At 47.7% G+C, this 26,853-nt stretch overlaps 1 protein-coding gene across 1 annotated transcript; it reads right to left on the bottom strand.

The window, feature by feature from the left end:
- Window positions 1-792: 792 nt before the first annotated feature.
- Window positions 793-25,598, bottom strand: NEMP2 (nuclear envelope integral membrane protein 2). Its single transcript, XM_083154258.1, has 9 exons — window positions 25,443-25,598; window positions 22,724-22,833; window positions 21,414-21,636; window positions 11,865-11,931; window positions 11,680-11,773; window positions 11,032-11,146; window positions 7,928-8,153; window positions 6,540-6,704; window positions 793-3,448 (listed from the first exon to the last, which is right to left on the bottom strand). The coding sequence occupies exons 1-9, from the start codon at window positions 25,534-25,536 to the stop codon at window positions 3,214-3,216; spliced, it is 1,329 nt and encodes a 442-aa protein (XP_083010384.1). The 5' UTR covers window positions 25,537-25,598; the 3' UTR covers window positions 793-3,213.
- Window positions 25,599-26,853: the final 1,255 nt, after the last annotated feature.

Here is a 26,853-nt window from a genome sequence, read left to right as displayed (position 1 = left end):
TTTTTACCGATTCCCAGTCTGACCCTGATTGTTTTACCGGTTCCTGTTGGCTTTATCTTGGTCCATCATTCTATGATGTGATCTGAAGGGGTACGGCGTGGGAGAGACGTGTTTGGTCCTTCAAGCCTAGAACAAGTCCAGTGTGGACTGTTCAGTCATAGGGGGAGATATATCAAACCTTTGTGAAAGCTAAAATAGAGAAGCTGTCCATAACAACCAATTAGATTCTAAAGCCAGGCACACACTAGGTTCCCGAACATGGTCCTCAATGCACCCTAACAGTCCATGGCATGGCAATCATCGAAACCTGGACCCTCAGGGTGCATTGAGGTCTGCGATTGGGAATCTCCGCACCAGGCAATTTAATTAGATGATATATAATTCCAAACGCAGATTAGAATTATATATTGGCCACATCGCTCCGATGGGTGTTGTCCTGTCAGGCGTACTGCTTGGCCAATGGGCGACCCAGAGAATAACCGCATTCCACCCGTACACACTGCATCGTGCAGTATGTACGGGGGGGGGGGGGGGGGGGGAAGCAATGCATCATGCCGTTGCTGGGTACATAGCTGTCATCTCATAGACTGTGCTAGATTGAGGACAGGAGCTCTCTGCATATAGTACTGTAAGTCTCATTCCAACTGCTCACACTCTAGTAATGGTCCTGCATGGTGACATCACTGGTATCCCAAGTGCTGGCATTGCCGTTGCGCACAGATATCCTCAACCATAGATTAATACAGATTTATCCACAAATGAGCAAGCAAAAAATAAACAAACAAGAACAAATATAAAAATACACATTTATTATTAGATCACAGCCCAGATTTCATATTGTACAAAGTAAAAGAATGCCTGTAGTAAAGAGCACTTTAGGATCACAAATACCCAGTAATGCCCCATAAACACTACATTATACGGCATCGCCAATATCATTAGCGATCTGATCCAGGCGTTAAACACAGAACGACATCATTCAGTGACATCACAGGGACTGGATCTAAATATGTAGTCACAGACCACATCTTCAGATATGTTTAGACAATAAGGGTTATCGTTAACATATTTTTCCTGATGAAGTGGTTATTGGACCGGAGAAACGCGTAGAAGTGCCGCCTGATTGGCAGATCCACTCTGCGTGCTGTTATTGGAACATATCCCAAAGATCCCATGTAAAAGATCATTTCATCCCCATCTGGATCTTCCCATGTAATTATATGCAAAGACATTATGGTATTATTTACCAAATATTAGGTTTCCCTGGGGGATCCTTAGTGATCTACTGTACTGCAGCAGCATACAGGAGAGGTATTGGCAACCTCACAAATACAAAAAAAAAATATAAAAAAATACACTGTAACCTTTAATAAAAAAAACAGATATAAAAAAAATCTTCCTGATTTTTGCATTTTTAGTGACATTCAATCATTGCAATATCTTCACTTTTCTTAAAACATAAAACACATAAAAAAGAATATCAGACAACTGTTCAGTTGCAATATTGTAACCATGTATGTAACAACTTGTTCCAATCCTGCAACAGTGGCATCGCTGGCGAATATCTTCAAACCAGCAATTAGGCAAAAAGTCCCATGGCCGTTCTAAAGGCTCCTGTCTCTACACACATTTCATATAGAAGACTGGACAAATATACACATCCGGGGATCAATCATTTGGATATTGGCCCCTGGTATTGTCCTGCAGGATTAAGTTCTGAACATCTGCTGCAGGAGCTTAATAAAAATGTCTTTACAGTACTGTGTTCTGACTGCCCGCTGCAGTCCGTCCTAGCTGTTGGTTAGGGCAATGTCTGCCATTCCACTGACTCCGTGCCGATCAGCTACTTGTCCAGCATCCGGTGGTCTGGGGTGCTGGAACGCTGACGTGATATTAGCAGCTTTGCCGTCGGGCCAGCCTGTGTGCAGTCCTGGGATTATTTTGTAAGTTACAGTACTGGCTGAAATATATTGCGGCTGTACAGCTTGAAACAGCCCATGAAACGCGTCGCTGACTGCGCCCGTCAGACCAACCAGGAGCTATCTGTATCTGAGGCGGAGAGTCCCATTAACTGATAAAGCCTCAAATCCCCCCATAATGCACCAGCAAACGAGACCTGCATCCTACATGATAAATGTAATGCAGAAACCGCAGTAAGACCCCACAAACGGCAAGACATCCTAGCTCTGGAGGTCTTACACTACATGATAATAGCACCACTTGGGGTCCTAGATTTATGGATTTCTAAATGTAATGCCTCCTCGCCTGTAGGAACTCCAAGATCCGTTTTGGCACTACAAATACCAGCATACACTCCAGCTACAGATCCTATATATGCCTATCAGAACAGTGATATACGGAGTAGTTGCTCAATCACAGGTGCATGTAGGGAAGGGGGTAATTCCCCCAGCACACAGCAGGGGACCAGCCAATGAGACATCCATCCTACATGATACTAGCAATGCAGAGATGTCTCCTCATCCTCATCAACATGTTCACTGTCAACATTATGGCCACAATAACGTCTACTTAATGTCCTTCAGCCCAATCACAGTGAGCGTATCCGGCTGCATTTATTAGATGCTATTAGTGGAGGAAGAAAAAAAAATCAAGTTTTCCTTACATACTAAGGGGATACCCTGGTGATTGACGGGGGTAGGGATGGCCATTGATGGCGATAATGCAACCAGCCATCGATAGTAACAAACTATGTGATGGATGACTATCGATAGTTTTAGCTATCAGGCCATCCATTTTCTTCGACTGATTTGCCCATGGTCCAATCAGAGTGTGGGGGTGGGGCATCAGGGTTGTTGGGAGCAGAGCTATGCTCAATGACCCAGCACCTTGTGAAAAAAAAAAAAAAAATCGGTTGTGCCATCGCTGGAGGGGCAACTATCTGGTTCTCCCTCATCGATGGCAGACATATTTGACATCGGCCATTAACCATCGATAATTTTAAACATCGATGGCCATCCCTAGATTGGGGTAAATACTGCACGAGTACATTTCTATTGGAAGTAAATGTTCCATATAAATAACTATAACATTACTACAAATATGAAACTAGATTTTTAATTCTTCATGGCTAAAATGATGCATAAAATCTGTACTTAAAAAAACAATATAAAACACTACTGGACCAGCCAACGAGGGATGGCGAGTACCCTGGACCCACGCCATTATAGTAGTAACCGTTGGTAACGGTCACCATTATAGACGCTGAATGTTTCTTTCACTGTCAGATTGAGAACTATCAAGAAAAGTATCATCCTCAATGATTTCATCGTCTACATGTATTTCATCTCCCAGATGGTCCTGCTCGGCCTCTCTGTCCAGGGCGAAGAGCTGCTCTTCTAGAAACAGGCTCCCTAGTCCGAACTGCTCCTCGTGTACAGTGGCCTCCTCCGGTGTTACGTGGCTGGATCCCAGGATAAACTCTGCAAACCTGGCCAACACAGAGACGCACACTTTAACCCAATGCAAAAAAAGCTTGGTCTTTCCTGCCTCGGGAGTCACCCTGCTGTGCTGCCTCTAGCACAATGTGATCTGAACTTCAGTACAGAGCTACAGACCAAACTGTGCTAGAAGCACCACAGCAGACAGTGACACCACAGGCAGGAAAGAAGAACTGTACAGATTCTGAAATGAATGAACACTTATTTCCCACAGCTATTGAAAAGTGATTCATAAAAGTGCAGAGACACCGTATACAATATAGGAGCAAATGGTCATCCAGCCATTATACCCCGGTACAGATGTGTCCTCATACGTCCATGTCAAACCAAGTATCCTGTACGGTACACCTCTCGGGGGTACACCTCTTGGGGGGGGTCTCAATGAGGACACGTCTGTATTCTCCAACTATAACATTCTGTCGCTATAGATTTGTAACTAAATTGGATCTAAAGACCAAATACAGGCCCTTATTCAGATCTAGGTAAGGGAAGAGAAGAAAGACTGTTATGTACGTGACGCACTGTTAGGACAAGAAAAATTAATAACATGTAACATTTAATTGTTTATTTTAAGATTTGCGACATATAAAAACAATTGCCAAGGAGGCAAAGAGAAAGAAACAAAGTGTTTTTAAAAAAGGGGATATAGATCCTCTCAAATTGAACCCCAATGTCCTGTTCCCAGTGTAATTGCTAGATTAGGTGCGTGTTGCTGTATATCTTACAGTGTGTTCCCACTCATGAAATGAACAAATCTGTTACAATTTTCACTTAATTAAGTTACTTTTGTTTAATATTAGTTAATAACACAGATTGCTCCCAAGGACTGTGCAGATAAATTAGGACAGCAAAAAAAATATGTCTGTTTGATCCTTTTAAACATCAAAAAAAAGGGGGTTGCCGCCTAGTATCTGCACAGATATTGCGCAGTGTGTAGCACAGTCTTAAATAATAACAGACTACGGGGCGGGCTGGTAGTATACGTGCCGTATTTCACATCTAAAGTGTACCCGTTAGATCTGATATTGGGAACACAAATCGGCTGTTAGTGTTCTCCGTCGTTTGTTTGGTTCCTCTCCGCAGGGAAAGTGGCTTGTACGTATGCCACTGTTCCCGGCTGTGCTGGTAGTGCGTCGGTGTCTGTGGGGAGATCACAGTCAGTGGTGAGGCTGTGATTCTCCAACTCACAGACCCGCGTCGCGCTCCGTCACTTGACACTGCGCCTAACAGAGGGACGCACCGGCCGGGTGCTGTATTTGCACTGGCGTGCTGTAATCACATCTGAGTCTTGGGAGACCAAGGTCAGGTTCTGACCCCACAGCTCCTATCAGATGCGCCCTCTGTGAGTGGATACTGTAACGCCCTATACATCAATCAAAATACATTTCATGGGGGAAGGGGACATGGGGATATTTCACACACTAAGTGTGTCTGGTCAACGCGCGTGTCGCCACCAGCTTCATCAGGACCAACCAGGTGAGTGCCCGGAAGTCCCTTATATACCTACCCCTTCCTGTATACTAATGAGTCAGGGGCGGGTGTGTCCTCAGTTTTGACCTGGTTGGTCCTGATGAAGCTGGTGGCGACACGCGCGTTGACCAGACACACTTAGTGTGTGAAATATCCCCATGTCCCCTTCCCCCATGAAATGTATTTTGATTGATGTATAGGGCGTTACAGTATCCACTCACAGAGGGCGCATCTGATAGGAGCTGTGGATTCAGAACCTGACCTTGGTCTCCCAAGACTCAGATGTGATTACAGCACGCCAGTGCAAATACAGCACCCGGCCGGTGCGTCCCTCTGTTAGGCGCAGTGTCAAGTGACGGAGCGCGACACGGGTCTGAGAGTTGGAGAATCACAGCCTCACCACTGACTGTGATCTACCCACAGACATCGACGCACTACCAGCACAGCCGGGAACAGTGGCATACGTACAAGCCACTTTCCCTGCGGAGAGGAACCAAACAAACGGCGGAGAACACTAACAGACGATTTGTGTTCCCAATATCAGATCTAACGGGTACACTTGAGATGTGAAATACGGCACGTATACTACCGGCCGGCCCCGTAGTCTGTTATTATTTAAGACTGTGCTACACACTGCGCAATATCTGTGCAGATACTAGGCGGCAACACCCTTTTTTTGATGTTTAAAAGGACCAAACAGACATATTTATTTTGCTGTCCTAATTTATCTGCACAGTCCTTGGGAGCAATATGTGTTATTAACTAATATTAAACAAAAGTAACTTAATTAAGTGAAAATTGTAACAGATTTGTTCATTTCATGAGTGGGTACACACTGTAAGATATACAGCAACACGCACCTAATCTAGCAATTACACTGGGAACAGGACATTGGGGTTCAATTTGAGAGGATCTATATCCCCTTTTTTAAAAACACTTTGTTTCTTCCTCTTTGCCTCCTTGGCAATTGTTTTTATATGTCGCAAATCTTAAAATAAACAATTAAAGGTTACATTTTATTAATTTTTCTTGTCCTAACAGTGCGTCACGTACATAACAGTCTTTCTTCTCTTCCCTTGTTATTGCTCAAATTACTGTTGAAGTGACAGCACACCCCACATAATAAAGTCTATGAATATTGATTGAAACAAGGGGTTACCTTATAAACACTGCCAGTGCGATTGTTCACCCCCCTCTTTTTGTTCCTTATTCAGATCTGATCGCAGGTGGGGCAGATGTAACATGTGCAGAGAGAGTTAGATTTCGGTGAGTTATTTTGTTTCTGTGCAGGGTAAATACTGACTGCTTTATTTGTACACTGCAATTTACATTTCAGATTCAATGCACCCCACCCAAATGTAACACTCTTCTGCACCTGTTACATCTGCCCCACCTGCAGTGCACATGGTTTTGCCCATTTTGAGAACACATTTGTACTGCGATCAGATCTGAATTAGGGCCACAGTTTCACATGGGACAGACTCAGAAGTTGGGTTTATATTTCTGCAATTCCTGGTTGCCGAGCGACTTCAGATAAAATAATTATAACAAATAAAAGATAGTTCTAAGCAGCAGAGGAGAATAGGGACGTGGTCCGTGGACCCTGCGCACCTCTTCGGCGAGGACAGCCTGGACACTGTAAGCCACGAGTTGAATTGGGGACCATTGCAGAAGTCACGGAGCTCTGCGAGAGCCTTCGTTGTCTCCTCCTCAGTCCGTTCTTTGTATTCCTCTTCCGTAAGAAATGTAAAGACCGGCTTCCTGCGTCTCATTATTCTACAGAGGAACATCAGAAATGATTTGTACATAAACTCTTCAGCAGCTCCATGCGGGAAGCCGTGCACCGCTGATAATGTTGGGTGTCTCTTCTTGCTGAATGCTAGGACGCATGAGGAGACTGCGCTGATCCGTGTGATATGTGACACTTGTATACTGTGTGTGGTACTTTGTGTACAGACTCAGTCGCACACACATATACAAGTGTCACATATCACATTACTCAGTGCAGTCTCCTTCTGAGTCCTAGGCGCACTGCATAGTGATTAAGATGCGGAAAAAAACCCAGGCGCTAGAATATTCCCACGCAGTCCGGCGCGCCGTGAGGGTCTGTTTGGTGTGACTGTTACAAGGATTTATGAGGACATATCCCTATAAAATACATAATCCAGATATCAATCAATTGATCCGGTGCAGTGTACGGGACCGGTCATTGTCTGTGTAGAGGAATAAGAGAAAGTCACTAATCTACGGTCGGGTATGGGTAAAAACCGGACCAGGACAAGACCCCGAACTGGATGGTACAAGCTCCAAAATGCAGAGTTTGAGGTCCTGTCCGGGGGGCTGCCTGTGACACCTGTCACCAGAAAGAGGCGGGGAGAATAAAGCCTCCATGTATGGTCCGGGCATGTAGTAAAAACCGGACGGTCCGGACCACACGGGGAGGCTGGTCCCTGGTGATAGCTATCGCAGGGACCCCCCCGGAGAAGACACCCTCCGGCGGTCCGGGGTCTAGTCCGGGTGCAGTTTTTACATAGTCCCTCTATGGTGTAATTTCCATGTGAGCGGTAGGCGTAGGTGTATACAAAACTGTTCAGGGACTCACCCGTGTCACTCCCATAACACGCCCAATAGAACGGGTCATCGCCGTGCGTCTGTGCAGCTTCTAACTGGCATTTATCTAGCACAGTCTGGAATGGCAGCTGGAGGCAGACCCTCTCCACTAATCTCTTTCCTGTGCTTGATACTAGCTGTTATCGGGAGCCCGGTGGTCAGAAGACCAACACCCAAGTGGTACACATTGTAACCCTAATCCCCCTAACCCTCCCTTCTTGCAGTCCGGCCTAACACTCTCCCTGCAGCCTAACCCCCCCCCCCCCCCAGCCTATCCCTAACCACACTCCCTTATTCCCTAACCACACCCTATAAACCGCTCCCACTCCAATAACAGCGGGCTAACCATAGGGCCCCTCCATTCTCACGTCTGACATGCCGACACTCACCTGTACAGGTAACACAGAGTGCCGACGGGATAGCACAGCACTTTGGCAGAGAACAGAACAGCAATGACAGCCACAGCGATCTCCGGGAGGGCGAAGCCGCAGTAAATCAGCGCGCAGGCCAGGATCTGCAGCGTCCACGTGAGAAGTGTCAGGCTCCATTCACCGCGCAGGGGACCGTGTGCGTAGCAAGCCGCAAAGCTGAGCGACCCTGTGGCCATAAAGTAACCTGGCGGCGACACATTCAGTGACATCAGTATTAAATGTTCATTCCGCGTATATCTGCACTGATGGCGGACGGTTTGCTGCAGATAAAATGCTCGGCGCCAGTCACGTGACATAAACATATATGGACACAGAAATTATTTCATAAAAAACAATCACAAGCAGCTGCCGGGCATTGGTTGTGGTGCCCGCTCTCCTCACCATGGCGGCTTCTGTAACTGCTGACGGAGAATGGGAGATTATACTTAAATCATATTCTAGTGCATTAAAGACCAATGCCCCGAAATGACCATGTCTCCTGTAATGACCCCCCTTCCCTGTAATGACCCTGTACCGCACAATGACCCCCTTCCCTGTAATGACCCTGTACCGCACAATGACCCCCTTCCCTGTAATGACCCTGTGCCACACAATGACCCCCTGTAATGACCCCCTTCCCTGTAATGACCCTGTGCCACACAATGACCCCCTGTAATGACCCCCTTTCCTGTAATGACCCTGTGCCGCACAATGACCCCCTTTCCTGTAATGACCCTGTGCCGCACAATGACCCCCTTCCCTGTAATGACCCTGTGCCGCACAATGACCCCCTTCCCTGTAATGACCCTGTGCCGCACAATGACCCCCTTCCCTGTAATGACCCTGTGCCGCACAATGACCCCCTTCCCTGTAATGACCCTGTGTTGCACAATGACCCCCTTCCCTGTAATGACCCTGTGCCGCACAATGACCCTGTGCCGCACAATGACCCCCTTCCCTGTAATGACCCTGTGCCGCATAATGACCCCCTTCCCTGTAATGACCCTGTGCCGCACAATGACCCCCTTCCCTGTAATGACCCTGTGCCGCACAATGACCCCCTTCCCTGTAATGACCCTGTGTTGCACAATGACCCCCTTCCCTGTAATGACCCTGTGCCGCACAATGACCCTGTGCCGCACAATGACCCCCTTCCCTGTAATGACCCTGTGCCGCACAATGACCCCCTTCCCTGTAATGACCCTGTGCCGCACAATGACCCCCTTCCCTGTAATGACCCTGTGCCGCACAATGACCCCCTTCCCTGTAATGACCCTGTGCCGCACAATGACCCCCTTCCCTGTAATGACCCTGTACCGCACAATGGAAGCGGTACATCTGTCAGAACAGACTTAGGTCTACAGTCATTAGGTCGACCCCGGAAGGTCGACTGTCCCCAAGGTCGACAGGGTTAAAGGTCGACATGGCTCAAGGTCGACATGGTTTTAGGTCGACAGTCATTAGGTCGACATGAGTTTTTCACTGTTTTTTTGACCCAAGTGTCGACACAGTCGACATGGATACAGTTGGAGTTGAACCGCAGCCCCTCGCATCGCTCGCAATGCTTCGGACACGGTGCCTCGCTACGCTCGGCACACTATTTTATTCGGTACTTATGTAATATCTGGGCTCCCGTTTTTCTTATGAGACCGCTGCGCTCGCCACGCTTCGGGCACGGTGGCTCGCTGCGCTCGCCACACTATATAAAATCAACTCCATGCGTAGTTGGATAGTAGGGGTATGAAAAAATGGGGTGCATTTAACATGGGAGCCCAGATAATACATAAGTACCTTTTATTCTCCCACCACGCCCTAGTGGATGGTAGGGCATGAAATACCGCCTGTCGGCACATGTCGGCTCAAAAAACAGTGAAAAACTCATGTCGACCTAAAACCATGTCGACCTTGAGCCATGTCGACCTTTAACCCTGTCGACCTTCCGGGGTCGACCTAATGACTGTCGACGTAAGTCTGGTCTGACAGATGACCGTTTCCCCGCACAATGACCCCCTTTCCTGTAATGACCCTGTGCCGCACAATGACCCCCTGTAATGACCCTGTGAATGACTGAAGAACAGTACTTCCCTCTATGGAAGGACAGGGTGGTTTCTTGTGGCTGGAGACTCGCGGTGCATTCTCCATATATTTTCTGTAGACTGATGAATCTGCACTCGGCGCCGTATACTGCATATGTATAAGTAGTAACATGGGTACTTATGTATTATCTGGACTCCCATGTTAAATGCACCCCATTTTTTCATACCCCTACTATCCAACTACGCATGGAGTTGATTTTATATAGTGTGGCGAGCGCAGCGAGCCCCGCGAGGGGACACGGTCTCATAAGAAATCCGGGAGCCCAGATATTACATAAGTACCCCAACATGTTATATTCGGTGCGTGGGGAGCAGTAGGATAATTATGGGGATGCAGGTGTAAATGTCCGGACAATGCAGGTATGGGGAATGTGAAAGGTTTATTGATTTAAAAGCTTTGACCTTTGGGACCAACTTGTCCCTGAGATCCTCTGACTGATAGGAGATATAAACCTTCTGTGACATCGAGTGCGGAACTGCTGTTATCATCTGTAATGTTCATTCTAGCACCCGCCATCTTTTAAAAGCCATGCAGTTCCTCTTCCCTGCCTGGGGAGTCACTGTCAACTGTAGTGCTTCTAGCACAGTGTGGTCTGTATATCGGCGCTGATATGCAAACTAGACCTGTGCTAGAAACACCACAACAGACAGCGACGCCCCAGGCAGGGAAGAGGAACTGCATGGCTTTTAAAAGATGGCGGGTGCTAGAATGAACACTAGTCTGTACGCTGTATCCCCCTGGGAATCTGAGCAATAAACTTCCTTCATCCTGCGACCAGGCCCAAACCTGCCCCCGTGACGTTATCACCGTACACCCTGATAAGCTGGCGATGATTGTCAGCTGCTGAGGCGCCCTTTAGTCGCAGAGATCGGATTGCACCGCGCACCTCAGTGTGACCACGTTCCCGCCAGACCCACAACACTACAACGGAGTAAGGAAATTAGATTATCAAAGACGCGTCACCATGTAACAGAGGCGCCTCTTACCCAGCACATAATGCTTGTTCTCAGCCCAAATCCACGTCATGTTCTCCAGCAGGACGTGCGCGGAATATGCGGTTAAAAAGACGCAGGTGATCAGTAATAGCCCAAATGTGCTGTGCTGCAAGGACAGAAGGGGGGGGGGTTAATTACCTGAAAATGGATATATCTTACCTTGGTTTTGGCGCGGGCTATGGTGCTCCATATCCAGCAAGTTTGAAACAGATCAATTTAGGGATGGACATCGACCATCAATGATTCGTAATCATCGATGGTTTATGGCCCATGTCGAATACTTTTGCAATCAATGGGGGAGAACCAGATGGTTCCCCTACATCGATGGCACAGCAGAAACTATGTTTCTTTCTTTTCTTTTTCAAGGGGCTGGGACATGTGCAGCCCGCCCCTACATTCTGATTGGCCTATGGGCCATTCAGTCAAAGAGAATGGATGGCCATCGATAGCTAAAACTATCGATGGTTGTCCATCACATAGTTTGTAACTATCGATGGGTGGTTGCAGAATCACCATCGATGGCGACTGCACCGATGGCCATCCCTAGATCATTTTGCTTTCCCTTTGTGTTAAGGAGTAATTTGGTCCGTCGAGTGGCCTCTAGTGGTCACTGGCGGTAATGCACGGCTATGGACTTACCTTGGAAATGAACCGTTTGAGTATCAGTAAAAGGAATAAGGGAGAGGCGGTCACTCCGAGCGTCACTCCAGCTACATAAAAGACAGCCGAGCTCCTGTACACAGAAAGGAGAGCAAGTAAAAACCCAGCACCTGCACACACCCCTGATACCGAGCTCTAGAACGTGGCTATATGTTGGTACTTACCTACTCATTCTACCAGCAAAGTAGAACAGCAAGACCCCACTGACAGCGAATAGTGAGGGGTTAAACCCTGGCGAGGGGAGAAATGTGACAAAAGAACAAGAAAATAACATTACTAATAATATGCGTTGGTCATTGTCACTATGCACCTCCTTATAGGAAACACCTAATACATATCTCACCCTAAATTACGGGGCTCAGTTATGGAGGAAAAGAGAACTGAAGCATTTTAGCTGAAGATGCCGAGAGGAGCGCAGAGAGGAGCGCGGAGAGGAGAGCGGAGAGGAGCGCAGATCGGCTGCAACTTCATCAATGCGCCCAATTTGTCAGGTCAGAGATACAACTAAGAATCTTTGTGTATGACACAGATGCGACAACGCGCCCCTGAACCACTAAATTTAGCATAAGCGCAAGCGTCCTTTGTCTGCAGTCGCACAACCTCGCGCACAATAAAAATCGTCCTGAAATATCCATCCGTGACAATTAGGACAGGGTTGTGGGGGAAGGGTTCTACAGCAGCTGCGGCAATGCCAGACTGAGAGGAAGAATGGGGGAGAGTGTGATGGGAGGAAGGGGCTGGGTGTACTGGGGGAAGAGTGCAGCAATGTATAGGTTAAGGTGCCACTGCAGATGGGAGCTCAGTTACACATGCAACATCTTGTATGCCACTTGGAACAGTGGCAGGGTATTTTTTAGGACAATAAGCAATAAACATTGTGCCTCCTAGACAACTGCCTTCATCTTGCGACCAACAGGAATGCTACACAAGCGGTCCACTACTCGCCGCCTGTTCTGGGCTGTGCCCAGTATCTCCAAGCTCCACCCTCTGTCAGCTACAGTGTCGGGCCTTGTCAATGGTCTGTGAACTGTAGGGGTCAACCGATGCCGGGCAGGTGTTGTGGCAGCAGAATAACTTCACGTACACAGCAGCATTCAGGTGCCTGTGGTACAATCCTGGGCAGTAAAGCGGTTCCAAGGCTGGAGATAGGTCCGGACCTGGAACCGTTAAGAGGGAATCCCCTATTGGCCAGGTCTCATGAGACCAATCTGTGATCGCTTGCTGCAGGCAGATCCGGTCACGCACGCGCAGTGTAAGAACACGCAGCCTGTACGTATAAGCAGACTCTTCAATCATTCTTGAGTTCTAACATAAAGCACCTGCAAAAGAATCTCCGCACAAAAACCTCCAGAACAAAGATCCGTTAAAGTGAAGAAACCATTGACTTCCGGTTCCGGCTTGATGGAGTAGGGAGCTCCGTCCCGCAGCTCCGTTCACCGCCTCGCATTGGGCTCATATACACGGCTCCTGGAGCCTCTTTGCTGCCGTACACCCTCCCCGCTATACCCCCCAGCACCCGCCGAGCTGATGGATCGTGCGACAAACCAGACGGGACCTCCGGCGCACTATGCGCCTCAGCATGCCCAGCAGCCGCGCCCAGAACGCCGCAGGACGGCTGAAGACATGGCGCCAGCTGAAAAAGGGGACAGAACGACTCCAGCACATAAGAAAGTGGCGGGAGGAGACGCTCAGCCCAGAAGCCAAGTGAGTTTGGGGTCAGAGGGACCTGTAACTTACCACGATGTAGTGGAAGCCATTAACGCTGCCATGACACCTCTGCTTAACAAAGCGGTCACAGACATTACACAGCAGCTGCAACAGCTCACGCATAGGGTGGTAGCCACAGAACAGCAAATAGGTGCTGTCACACATGATGTTTATGACATGCAGAAAGATATAAAGAGGCTTAACACTGAGAACTATCAGTTGTGGAACAGAGTGGAGGACCTGGAGAACAGGTCGCGCAGACACAATATAAGATTGGTGGGGCTACCTGAATCCATTAAGGGGCCGGCGTTAGCCCACTTTGTCAGAAACACTCTACCTGCTTTACTCCAGATAGAAGCAGCGTGCCAGGATATGGTGGTAGAAAGGGTGCACAGAGTAGGCCCCCCACCCACCCCCTCCAGACCAAGACCCAGAGTTACATTATTTAAATGCATGAACTACCTCCACAAGGTAGAAATCTGGGCAGCCTCCAGGAAGATTAAAGACCTTGCTTGGGAAGGAAACAGACTCCATGTGTTCCAGGATTACTCTGCGGAGTTGTCCAAGATGAGGAAAGCCTTCTCACCCCTATGCTCCAAACTAGCTACTGAAGGTCGGAGATTTGGCTTATTGTATCCTGCAAAGCTACGTATATATGACGGCACCAGCTTTAAAGATTTTTCCACGCCCAAAGATGCAGAAGCATACATGCGGGAATTATCCCACGCAAAAACAGCGGAAGACATCACCGACATTACCCCCTAAAGTTGGGTCCCTCACCCCACTTCTTCTTTCTTTTATACATTCTGAAGCCAGCGTCCAGACGCCACCCCAGCTTCAGTTACACCTGATTGATAGCACAACTGATCCGCAGAAATAATCTACCAAAAACAGGAACCTCAGTTCCTGAGGCTACTCTCGTTGGACAAAGACTGCATGGTTTAGAAGGCGCCAAAATTATGACGTCCGAGGAACTCTAACCGATTTCACCAGTTGTTATCCCAAGCCTCTAGAAGCTTGTCACAAGACTTGACATCATCTTTATTTTGAGGCCTGGCAACTTCTACAATACTTGGGTCGTACCTTAGATTCTAGAGGTTAATACCAAGATGCTGAAGATGATACATTACCGCCTCCACATACCCCTCCCCCCCCCCATCCTTCCCCCCCCCCTCCCCACTCTTCCTACTCCTCACACAGCTTAGCCATGAGCTATAATATCTGACGATATTCCATATCCAGTCCCCCTCCCCCTCCCCCCCCCCCCTTTTTTTCTTCAGTAGAGCCGGTGTGGGGCGGTTGGACGGAGTGAGACGCCGGTTATTAGTCTTACACCAATTTATTAATATCGTTGTTCGGAAGTTTACTCTAGGGCAGGGGTCTTCAACCTTTAAGACAGTGTGGGCCACATTAAAAAATTCAACGAAGCCCGAGGGCCACTAAGCTCTACTGTGGTATTTAGCACAGCTCTTGATAGACAGCACACACCCCACATAGATAGTTGGCACAGCTGCCCATACACATAAACCCTGCCCCCAATATATAGTCTGCACCAGGGCAATTTCTAAACAATTAGGGCCCCAGTGCGAACAGAATAAAAATGCAGCCCCCCATACATAATTTGATATTTAAGAAATTGCAAACGCCGCAGGCGCGCTCCCAAAAAGGGGTGTGGTTTAATTATAAGGGGCATGGTCTAATGATAAGAGTGTGAACTAGCAGGAAAAAAATTACCTGACGTCTCAATTTTGCAACCTGCATGACCAGACATTGGTTACCGCAGAAATGGTTGTTGTCCTTCCACGCTTAAGTTGGCTGTCTAAAGGCCGCACAGTGACATATAAACATGAAGGCCCATTACACCATGATGCCCATTATACATTATGCCACACACCGTGATGCCCATTGCACAATATGCCACACACCGTGATGCCCATTGCACATTATGCCACACACCGTGATGCCCATTGCACATTATGCCATACACCTGGATGCCCATTGCACATTATGCCACACACCGTGATGCCCATTGCACATTATGCCACACACAGTGATGCCCATTGCACATTATGCCACACACCGGGATGCCCATTGCACATTATGCCACACACCGGGATGCCCATTGCACATTATGCCACACACTGTGATGCCCATTGCACATTATGTCTCACACCATGATGCCCATTACACATTATGCCACACACCGTGACATCCATTGCACATTATGCCTCACACTATGATGCCCATTGCACCTTGCACTATAAGGCCCCCAATACTCCTGCTTATGCATATGATGCCCCCAGCAGTGCCTCTCACAAAATGTCACCAGTAGTGTCCCTCATAAAATGCCACCAGTAGTGTCCCTCACAAAATGCCCTAGTATTTCCCTCCATAGTCAGCACTGCATTGGCAGCATGCCAGCCCTCCCTTGGTCAGCACCACATTGCACTGCCAGCCCCCCCTCCCCATAGTCAGCACCCTCCCTATATACAGGGCCACATTGCACTGCCAGCCCCCCTCACCCATAGTCAGCACCCTCCCCATACACAGGGCCACATTGTACTGCCAGCCCCCCCTCCCCTATAGTCAGCACCCTCCCCATACACAGGGCCACATTGCACTGCCAGCCCCCACTCCCCCGTATTCAGCACCGCGGTAGCTAGCCGGCATCACCCTCTCCTGAGACACTTGCCTTAGTGTTCCTTACAGAGGTCTCCTTCAGAGGGCTGCTGCTGGCGGCGTCGGCTGTCTTAACAGCCATGGAGCAGGCAGGGACAGGTGCGCGGCTGCCGGCAGTTGTCACACCCACTCCAGTCTCCCGGCTGTCTGAAAGGACATGGGCAGGGTGCGCGGCGTCAGGAAGTACACAATGCATATGTTCGCACACAGTCCCGCCCGCCCCAGCCAGCACATCCACCTCTGCCACGTCCCACTGCTAATGGGACAGCGTGCGGAAGGATTTTAAGGGGACAGCGCGCGGAAGGATTTTTTTTTTTCAATCAGCACAGCATTTAATAAAAAAAAAACACAATTCACTGGCGGGCCACCTAAAACTACTCGGCGGGCCACTCGTGGCCCGCGGGCCATGGGTTGAAGACCCCTGCTCTAGGGCATCTGCCCTTAGAGCAATTGTTTTGCTACTTTGTGGATATTTTTCTACATGCCTTTTCTATTTCTCTCCTTTCTGACCCTTCTTTTCCTCCCTTCCCCCCTCTCTCCCTCTCCCCACGTCAAACTAAAGTTTATGGCAAATAAGATATATGTTGTGTTTTTTGAGCTCTCTAGATGCTTACTAATGCTTTTAATTACTCATGAGGTGGGATGGGGTCGTGACCCCACAATCGCACTCTATGCTGAGCCATGCCTGACCTGACCACATGTACATGGAACGTGGGTGGCATCAATTCACCCATGAAGCGGAGAAAAATTCTAATCTATTTAAACAAAAATAACATAGACTTAGCTTTCTTGCAAGAAACACACCTTACCCTGACAGAAACCTCAAAGCTGCAGATGCTGGGCTGGGTCGTGGTCGCATCCTCCCCCTACACTTCAAAAGCTCGAGGAGTAGTGATTTTGGCAAAGCGGAACCTCCCAATGGAAGTATTGTCAACTAAGACAGATGTAAATGGAAGGTACGTGGTGTCATCTGTCTCTATTGCTAGCAAAAAATACACTTTGGTCAATATATATGCACCCACACCATACTCAAAACAGTTTGTAAGGTCAATTCTAGCTTTATTAACTCCACACGCAACTGAGAACCTAATTATAGGGGGAGATTTCAACATGGTAATGTCCCCAATGCTAGACAGATCATCAGGTAAACATTCATCCTCTAACACACCAAAAGTTGGTCTAAAGCTATTGCAAGACTCCTTACAGGTGGTGGATGTGTGGAGAGCACACCACCCCACAGAAAGGGACTTCACATGCCTCTCCTCCGCGCATGGGTCCCTATCCCGCATTGATTATATATTTGTCTCGCTCACAGTTTTCCCACTCTCGACCAAATCTAGCATTGGACCCATAGCTCTCTCGGATCACGCCATGGTGACAACGCACATTCAATTGCCCGATGAATCTGGCAGCAACAAATTATGGAGATTCCCCTCTAGATTCACTGCTTCCCCAAAATTTAAGGCCCTTGTAGAAAAGTCGATCCTAAACTATTGCACACACAATAAAGAAATGAGGGAGTCAAACCCCACTTTATTCTGGATGGCCCTAAAACCGGTAGTAAGAGGATCTATAGTATCCTTTACAGCAGCGACAAATAAGATATACTCTAAAAAATATATCACACTACAGGCGGAACTAACTACTGCCTTTTCCACTTTCAAAACCTCTTCAACCCCGGCACATAAACAGGCATATCTCCTAGCGAAGACACACTTCGATGAATATTTGGCGGATATGGGTGACAGGTACCTTTTTACAGTAAATTACAAATTCCATCGGTTTGGTAATAAAGTGGGAACCCTACTGTCCAATCTATTAAAGGGCTCCTATAAACCTGCGATAGTCCACCCACTCCGTAAACCAAATGGTGCATTGACCGAGTCAAATGCCCAGATTGCCGAGACCATGCAGCAATTCTATAAAGATCTTTACACCTCCTCCATCCCTAATACCAATTTCTTAACACCGCAAGAAGGGACAGAAGCTCATATCCCCCCCCACATCCCAGAATGGGAAACCCTACAATACCCTACCCTCACACCGGAAATGTCTAACTCGCTGGTAACAGAAATTACAGAGGCAGAAGTAGCGGAAGCAATTAAGTACTTGAAGCCGAACAAGGCCCCGGGCCCGGACGGCTACAGCGGCGAGTTTTACAAACTCCTAGCTCCCACTATAACCCCTATACTTACACAGGCCTTCAATGATATGATCACAAAACAAAACCCCCCGATACACTTCAACTCCGCTACCCTTAAAATTCTCCCAAAACCTGATAGAGACCTGTCCCTCCCTGGATCATATCGCCCAATATCATTGCTAAATTTAGATTATAAGCTTCTAGCCAAAATTATATCAAATAGATTAAAAATTATAATGCCGCAGATAATTCATGCCGACCAGACGGGATTTATTTCAGGGAGGCACTCAGTAGTCAACGTTCGGAAGGTAATGGCAGTCTTAGCGGCCTCTCAAAAATCCCCACCACACATACATAATGCCATACTATCATTAGACGCCGAGAAGGCCTTTGACCTTATAGAGTGGCCACACCTGTATAACACATTATCTAAATTCAAGTTCCCCGAAGCCTTCATTAATATTATTAAATTACTATATTACAAACCCCAAACGCGAGTAGCGTGTAACGGGTTTCTATCTGACCCCTTCATCATAGAAAAAGGCACGAGACAGGGATGCCCGCTCTCACCCTTACTGTTTGCCATAGCGTTGGAACCTCTGGCAATGATGCTGAGAACATCAGGCAGATATAAGGGCATAAGGGTGGGAGACAAGGAGGTGAAAATTGCATTGTTCGCCGATGACATGCTTCTATTCTTATCAGACCCCCAAAACTCTATACCAGAAATCCTTCGGCTCATCACCTTATTCGGAAGTAGGGCAGGATATAAAATTAATGTCACTAAATCGGAACTCCTACCCCTTAACATACCGCATAACGATATACAAGTAATGTCCACGACCACACACCTAAAAATCACCCAGTCACACTTCAAATATCTCGGCATATTAATCCCCAAATCACCCCATGATATCTACCAACTAAACTTAACAAAAACCATATCTACCATACTTACAAAACTAGACGGATGGCAGGACCTCCCGATCTCACTGGTCGGACGAATAGCTGTGATAAAAAACATCATTTTCCCTAAAATATTTTATGTACTACAACTACTACCCTTTGTCATAACCAAGAAAGACAACCAAAAATTAAGAAGTGCCATTTTACGCTTCATATGGCAAGGGAAAAAAACAAAAATAGCATATTCTAAACTAGCCTTATCCAAAGAGGAAGGGGGGTCAGGCATCCCAGACATATACTCTTACTCCCTAGCCATTCTCATGAGATATGCAGCAGATTGGATGCTAGAACAAAGTAATTACACAAATTTAGAATTGGACAGATGTGCCTTTCACCCATATTCGCCAAACGCCCTACTTTATTCCACGAAAAAGCTTATTCCAACAGAAATCCTGAATCATCCATTATTTCATGATACATATTTAGGATGGACCCTACTTAACAAAAAAATAAAAGGACGACATGAGGCCACACCTTATGTGAGTCTATGGGGTAATCCAGCTTTTGTTCCCTCACTGCACAATGCCGTCTTTCTGCAATGGAGGGAAAAAGGCTTGACTTCAGCCAACCAAATGTTCGATCCAGGCGGTGCCCTTGTCCAGTTCAGTGATCTGAGAGAGCGATTTCTATTGCCTAATTCCAATTTCTTCATGTACTTACAAGTACGCCATTATGTACAATCCCTACAACTTACACAACCCCAATCTTCATCAACAGATGTAATCCTCAAAACACTGAAGAAATGGGAAACCCAAACCTACAAATTGAAACATATATATACACACTTAGCCAACATACCTGTTGCAACGTACATGACCAAGCTGGCAGACAGATGGCACCATGATATCGAAGAGATCCGAGCCCCTGGGGACCTGGTGGGAGGATTTGTGGCCACGATGAAAGCCCTGCACTCAGCATACCTACAGGAAGTACACCTGAAGACAGTACATAGAGCCTACATGTCTCCTAACACAAGAGCACACTTTATTACAGACGACGAAGGGCGATGCCCAAAGTGTGGGACAGTAGTGGCCTCACTCTTACACTGCCTCTGGGAATGCTCCAAGATTAGAAGGTACTGGAACAAACTATTTGTGTTTATTAACTCTCAGCTTCATGTGAAGGTTGCGCCAAACCCTAAGGCTTGTCTGTGCATTAACTTTGATGGGTGGCTGGACGCGGCTCAGCATAGAGATGTAATTCCATTGCTTGCGATTATCTTTACGATTTCTAAAAAATTGATACTCAAGCACTGGATCGCAAAAACCAGTCCGAGACTGGCCGATTTACATAGAATGACAATACAACAAATGTACTATGACCGGAAATATCTGTCAACTGCTTGCTCGTCCGGTGGCTCCCGCTTTCGCAGGAAATGGGGAAGATATATACTTACTCTAGATGAGGACACTCAATCGAAAATTTATCTTTATGCAGAACATCAGTCATGGTCCCTAGTAAAACATAGTACCAACACACAGAGTCCCGCGTTGCGGAATATTGTAGTGAGCCTACCCAGCTCCATTGACTAAGCCGTAAAGTCCACCCCACCCCGAAACATCAAGGCGCTTGCCTCACATCCAGGTACAGGAACTGGCGAGATGATTTACACGAACCCACCGAAGTCTGAGATTTAGAAGAGCTAATAGGAAATGAAACAGCACTCCTACTCACAAATATTGCCCCCCCACCCCCCCCCCCCCCCTCCCCACCTACCTCCCCTGTCTCTTCTCATCTTTCTCTGTCTTTCTATTGTTAGTTATAAATGTAGGGTATAGGATTGTGTTTAAGGGGCAGATGGGTCCGACTAGTAAGACATATTACATGAACCAAAGACCAGATCTTGAGAAGTTAAAACTGCTCTGTATTAAGATGTTTTGTATAAGGTTAACCCATATTTATTGATTTGGTTGATAAATTAATATGAGGCTCTGTTGGATAATGACAAAGCAAAATGTAATACACCAATGTATTGTATACTACTTTATTCAACATTGCCCTGATACTTACCGGACTTCTAGCCATTTTGGGCACTAACGGATCTACCCGATTGTACTCACCAGTGTATACTTGTTTACTTGTGTTGAAAATAAAGAAAACGTTTATTCAAAAAAAAGTGAAGAAACCATTGTTTTCCGTATGTAATGCTGCGTGTGTGACGTCACGTGACTAACTTCATCTCCGATAGCGGATTTTTCATTCCAAACGCAATACTCACAGATCTTCCTGAACGTCACCAGGTACAGCGTCGGCTGAGTGATCACATCTACATTGAAGCAGAATTCTTTGTAAAGACTGTTGACCTGGAGGTGCGAGTCTGTGGAATTGGCCCGGTTCTGCAGGGCGGGCAGGAAGCAGGTCAGATAATCCAGGGCGTTCTCTGCCTCCGCGCAGTCCAGCTTCTGCGACACCGTCACGGCTTCTGTACTCTGCACCTGAATCTACAATACAGACATTGCTAATAAGCCCTATATGAAATAACGGAGCGTATTACAGGTTAAGTTGATTGTTGAATGATTTCCATCGCCACAACACTTTCCATCACCCAATAATGGCGGCTTCGGCCCTACAAATGTTCCTATGCGCCTCTGTGGGATGATGCAAGGCAAAACTATATATGATGGATGTGATCTGGAAATCGCACCCATCGCTGAGAAGTGAATTCCCAAATATATCCCCCACATGTAACGGAAGGGTAGTCATCTAGGGAGTCCGCCACTGTTACCTGAAGTGTAGAGCAGGGGTGGCACTACTAGTGGTGCAGCAGGTGCGCTGCACAGGGGCCCGGATCAGGCCCCTGTCGGACCATTTTGATCAATGTTAGATGAGCAGCCCAGCGATGGGGGCAAGGTCGGACAGTGTGTCCACTGCCGGGTATGGGTCATTGGGTCTACCAAACTAAAGTCGACATACATTGTGTAGACACAGACAAAAGGTAAACATGCCTAAAGTCAAAAGGTCATCGTGGTGTTTCCATAGTCGACATGGACACCGGTACAACACTCGGCACACTGCTATATTCTACGCCCTAGTGGCGTGAAATACCGCCTGTCGGCACATGAGGGCTAAAAAAAAACCGTGAAAAGCCCATGTTGACATTTTGACCTTCCCAATGTCGACATAATGCTTGTCTCAACCTTTTGATCCTGTCGACTTTAGGCATGTAAACTTTTGTATGTGTCGACCTAAGGCCTGGCAACCTTCAGTGGTGTACTCAAATGTATGTTGACTTTAGTTGTGTCGACTTAACGACTGTTTCGCTTGTAAAAGAAAGGGCCTTCTGAGCGATATCATTCAAAATATCCTGATCGTTAGTGATGCGTGCTCCCAACGTTAACGACCGCTGCCGTCAGCAGAACATGCTGGTCAATTCGGCTATAAAGCCCAATGACCCCCATGTTCAACGGGTCCCGGTGCCGTCACTGGGTGATATTGTTTACCGATATCATTGGGTGTGTACACACTGTCATCATCACAGCGAGAGTGGCAGTGATTTGCTAATCCAGGGGCCAACGTTTGGTATATTACCCGAACAGCCGACCACAGCAGATCCAGGCGCCATTCTGGCCTATAGCAGAAGCATCGGGTGTAGGACTGATTACGCACCGGTCCGGGACTCAGAGACGTACATCTAATATCTACAGAGGTAATAAGAGAAATATATTAACAAAACATCAGGTTCTACAGAAGAACAGTGGATTAAATAGATATTAATTCAATCAGACTGTGTCCAATATGCAATGTATTAGTACATGGTGCCAGCTGCCGGTTAGGGGGGAGATTGCAATGGAGTCTGTACACAAAGCGCTGCGATGCCAAGGCTTTGTCTGATGCCCAATCAGGTTGGCGTTATTGGCGACTGTACGTGCGTAAAACCAGTTCCCATGCAGATGGCGACGCAGCCCAACATTTCCAGAGCACTGCGAGTGATATCCTTCTGAGAGCGATCACTGGTGCCATATATCATACAGACGCTCATCTGTAGCAACCAATAGGCTTTTGTCATTTATCTAGCATGTCCATCGATGATTTGAAATCATCGATGGTTTATGGCTGATGTTGAATACTTTTGCCATCGATGGGTGAGGACCAGATGGTTTCCCTCCATTGATGCCATTTTTTTCAAGGTGCCAGGACACGGAGCATAGCTCCACCCCTGTCAACCCTGAAGCCCCATCCCCACGTTCTGATTGGCCTGTGGTCCAGTCAGTCAAAGAAACGGATGACCGTTGATAGCTGAAACTATCAATGGTCATCCATCATATAGTTTATAACCATCAATGGCTGGTTGCAGTATCACCATCGATGGCGACTGCACCGATGGCCATCCCTAGCTCCTGCCATATATCTCATAGCGAATAAGACCTCTGTCCCTATGGGCTGCTATCTCAGCCTCCGTCCCTATGGGTCGCTATCTCAGCCTCCGTCCCTATGGGTCACTATCTCAGGCTCCGTCCCTATGGGTCACTATCTCAGCCTCCATCCTTATGGGTTACTATCTCAGCCTCCGTCCCTATGGGCTACTATCTCAGCATCCGTCCTTATGGGTTACTATCTCAGCCTCCGTCCCTATGGGCTACTATCTCAGCCTCCGTCCCTATGGGTTACTATCTCAGCCTCCGCCCCTATGGGTTACTATCTCAGCATCCGTCCCTATGGGTTACTATCTCAGCATCCGTCCCTATGGGTTACTATCTCAGCATCCGTCCCTATGGGTTACTATCTCAGCATCCGTCCCTATGGGTTACTATCTCAGCATCCGTCCCTATGGGTTACTATCTCAGCATCCGTCCCTATGGGTTACTATCTCAGCCTCTGTCCCTATGGGTTACTATCTCAGCCTCTGTCCCTATGGGTTACTATCTCAGCCTCTGTCCCTATGTGCAGTATTTTATTTGTATTAATCCCCCAACACATAGCTTGTTATTGGTGCAATAAGAAACATGATTATAGGGGCAACTGTGGACTATGATGAAAATGCACCTTAATCTATATATACATACGTACACTGTACCGTGCTAAAAATGATAAACTGGCATTGAAACATCTGTGTTATACTACAGCGTACTTATATAGAAATGGATTGCTAAAGCAATTTAAAAAGACCCTTAAAGTGCCGCAGTTCTTCTCTACATATATAATGAGAATGTACATTGCATTGTGCAATAACAGACTGCATGCGCAGTAATGGGGTACAGTGTAGTGCTAGCAGTGCTGCAGGCAGTGCAGTAATGGGGTACAGTGTAGTGCTAGCAGTGCTGCAGCCAGTGCATTAATGGGTTACAGTGTGGTGCTAGCAGTGCTCCAGGCAGTGCAGTAATGGGGGTACAGTGTGGTAATAGCAGTGCTGTAATGGGGTCAGTGTGGTACTAGCAGTGCAGTAATGGGGTACAGTGTGGTTCTAGCAGTGCAGTAATGGGGTACAGTGTGGTGCTAACAGTGCAGTAATGGGGTACAGTGTGGTGCTAGCAGTGCAGTAATGGGGCACAGTGTGGTGCTAGCAGTGCAGTAATGGGGTACAGTGTGGTGCTAACAGTGCAGTAATGGGGTATAGTGTGGTGCTAACAGTGCAGTAATGGGGTACAGTGTGGTGCTAGCAGTGCTGTAATGGGGGTACTGTGTGGTGCTAACAGTGTTGTAATGGGGTACAGTGCGGTGCTAACAGTGCTGTAATGGGGTACAGTGTGGTGCTAGCAGTGCAGTAATGGGGTACAGTGCGGAGCTAGCAGTGCAGTAATGGGGTACAGTGCGGTGCTAGCAGTGCAGTAATGGGGTACAGTGTGGTGCTAGCAATGCTGTAATGGGGGGGTACAGTGCGGTGCTAGCAGGGCTGTAATGGGGTACAGTGTGGTACTAGCAGTGCTGTAATGGGGGTACAGTGTGGTGCTAGCAGTGCTGTAATGGGGGTACAGTGTGGTGCTAGCAGTGCTGTAATGGGGGTACAGTGTGGTGCTAGCAGTGCTGTAATGGGGGTACAGTGTGGTGCTAGCAGTGCTGTAATGGGGGTACAGTGTGGTGCTAGCAGTGCTGTAATGGGGGTACAGTGTGGTGCTAGCAGTGCTGTAATCGGGGTACAGTGTGGTATTTTATGGTACTAGCCGTGCTGCAGGCAGTGCAGTAATAGGGTACAGTGTGTTACTAGCCGCAGGATTTCAGCTACAGGGGGCTCCCAGGACCCCATTCCATAAGGCAGCAGCAGCAGCAAGCATGAGCTTTCCTCTCCCCATGCCCTGTAGCCCCAGCTCACCCTGCAGCTCCTGCCCGCCGCCCCCCGCAGCTCCCAGTACGCAGCTGTGCACTAGTGTAGCCAGGGCTGCGGCACAGAACCCTGCGGCTCCCATCTCCCCCTTTTGTGCGGGAGCCGGCGCAATCCCTGCCGCCCAGACCCGCTTCGCCGAGCGCCGAGCATGGGGGAGGCGGGCGGACAGTATATGCGGCTTCCTCTCCCCCTCCTCGCCACAGTCAGCGACGATTGATTGCTCTGGGCTGCGGCGGGAGGTTGCAAGGATGCAATGTTGCGCCGTCCGGGCTAGGGCTAAAGCCAAGGGGGTTAAATGACCTGTCACGTGACCTCCCAGTGTAATGCACATTTAGTGTACCCCAAAACATACTGCACTCCTGAATATTTAATTAGAACTATACAGTATAATATTTTATTTGTATATACAGTCTTTAGGTCGACACTATAAGTCGACAGGCCTTAAGGTCGACACATGGAAAAGGTTAACATGCCTAAGGTCGACAGGGTCATAAGGTTGACACATGCATTAGTTCACTGGGAAGGTCGACAGTCAAAAGGTTGACATGGGGTTTTTCATATCTCTTTGTTTGAGCCATCATGTGGCGACAGGCGGTATTTCATGCCCTACCATCCACTAGGGAGGGAGAATAGAATAGTGTGCCGAGCATAGCGATCGACAGGGTCAAATGGTCAACACAAGCATTAGGTCAACATTGGGCAGGTCGACATTCAAAAGGTTTTCATTGTATTTTTTTTGTCCCGAATGTCGACAAAGTTGACATGAACACTGAAACAATGCACCACGTCCCCGGACTCACCATGCTTCAGGCCGTCCCCCGCGCTCGCCATGCTTTGACCCCGAAATATGGCAAGTGCGGGGATGCAGTGAACTGTTTCAGTGTCCATGTTCACTGTGTCGACATCCAGAACAAAAAAAAACCATGTCGACCTTTTGACTATGAACCTTCCCAATGTCAACCTAATGCTTGTGTTGACCTTTTCACCCTTTCAACCGTGGGCATGTCGACCTTTTTCATGTGTCGACCTTCAGTGGTCGACCCAATGTATGTCCACCTTAATTTGGTCGATCTAATGACCCATACCCATTTTATTATTGTCAACATTTATTTATATATGAGGATAATTGCCCCATCAGCCCTGGGCAGCCCTGTAGCGTTACGCGTCACTCATCGGGGATCATTAATACCCCATTTACATCAAGGAATAACCCAGGTTGGACCCAGGTCGGACCCAGGTCAGCGTTGGTGTAAAAGGCGCCAACCCAGGTCCAGTAACACTGGTCTCCTACCCAGGTCCTGACCAGGGTTGAACACTGGTTGGACCTGGGTCGTAGGCGGTGTAAATGGTCCCAACCCAGGTTGGGACATCCGGGTAGTGCTGAAAGGATACCAGAAGT

Source organism: Crinia signifera, chromosome 7, assembly GCF_055691185.1.
Source record: "Crinia signifera chromosome 7, ASM5569118v1, whole genome shotgun sequence".
Classification (NCBI taxonomy): domain Eukaryota; kingdom Metazoa; phylum Chordata; class Amphibia; order Anura; family Myobatrachidae; genus Crinia; species Crinia signifera.
The sequence above is the reverse complement of the archived record's forward strand: the minus strand, read 5'-3'. Positions and strand labels throughout refer to the sequence as shown.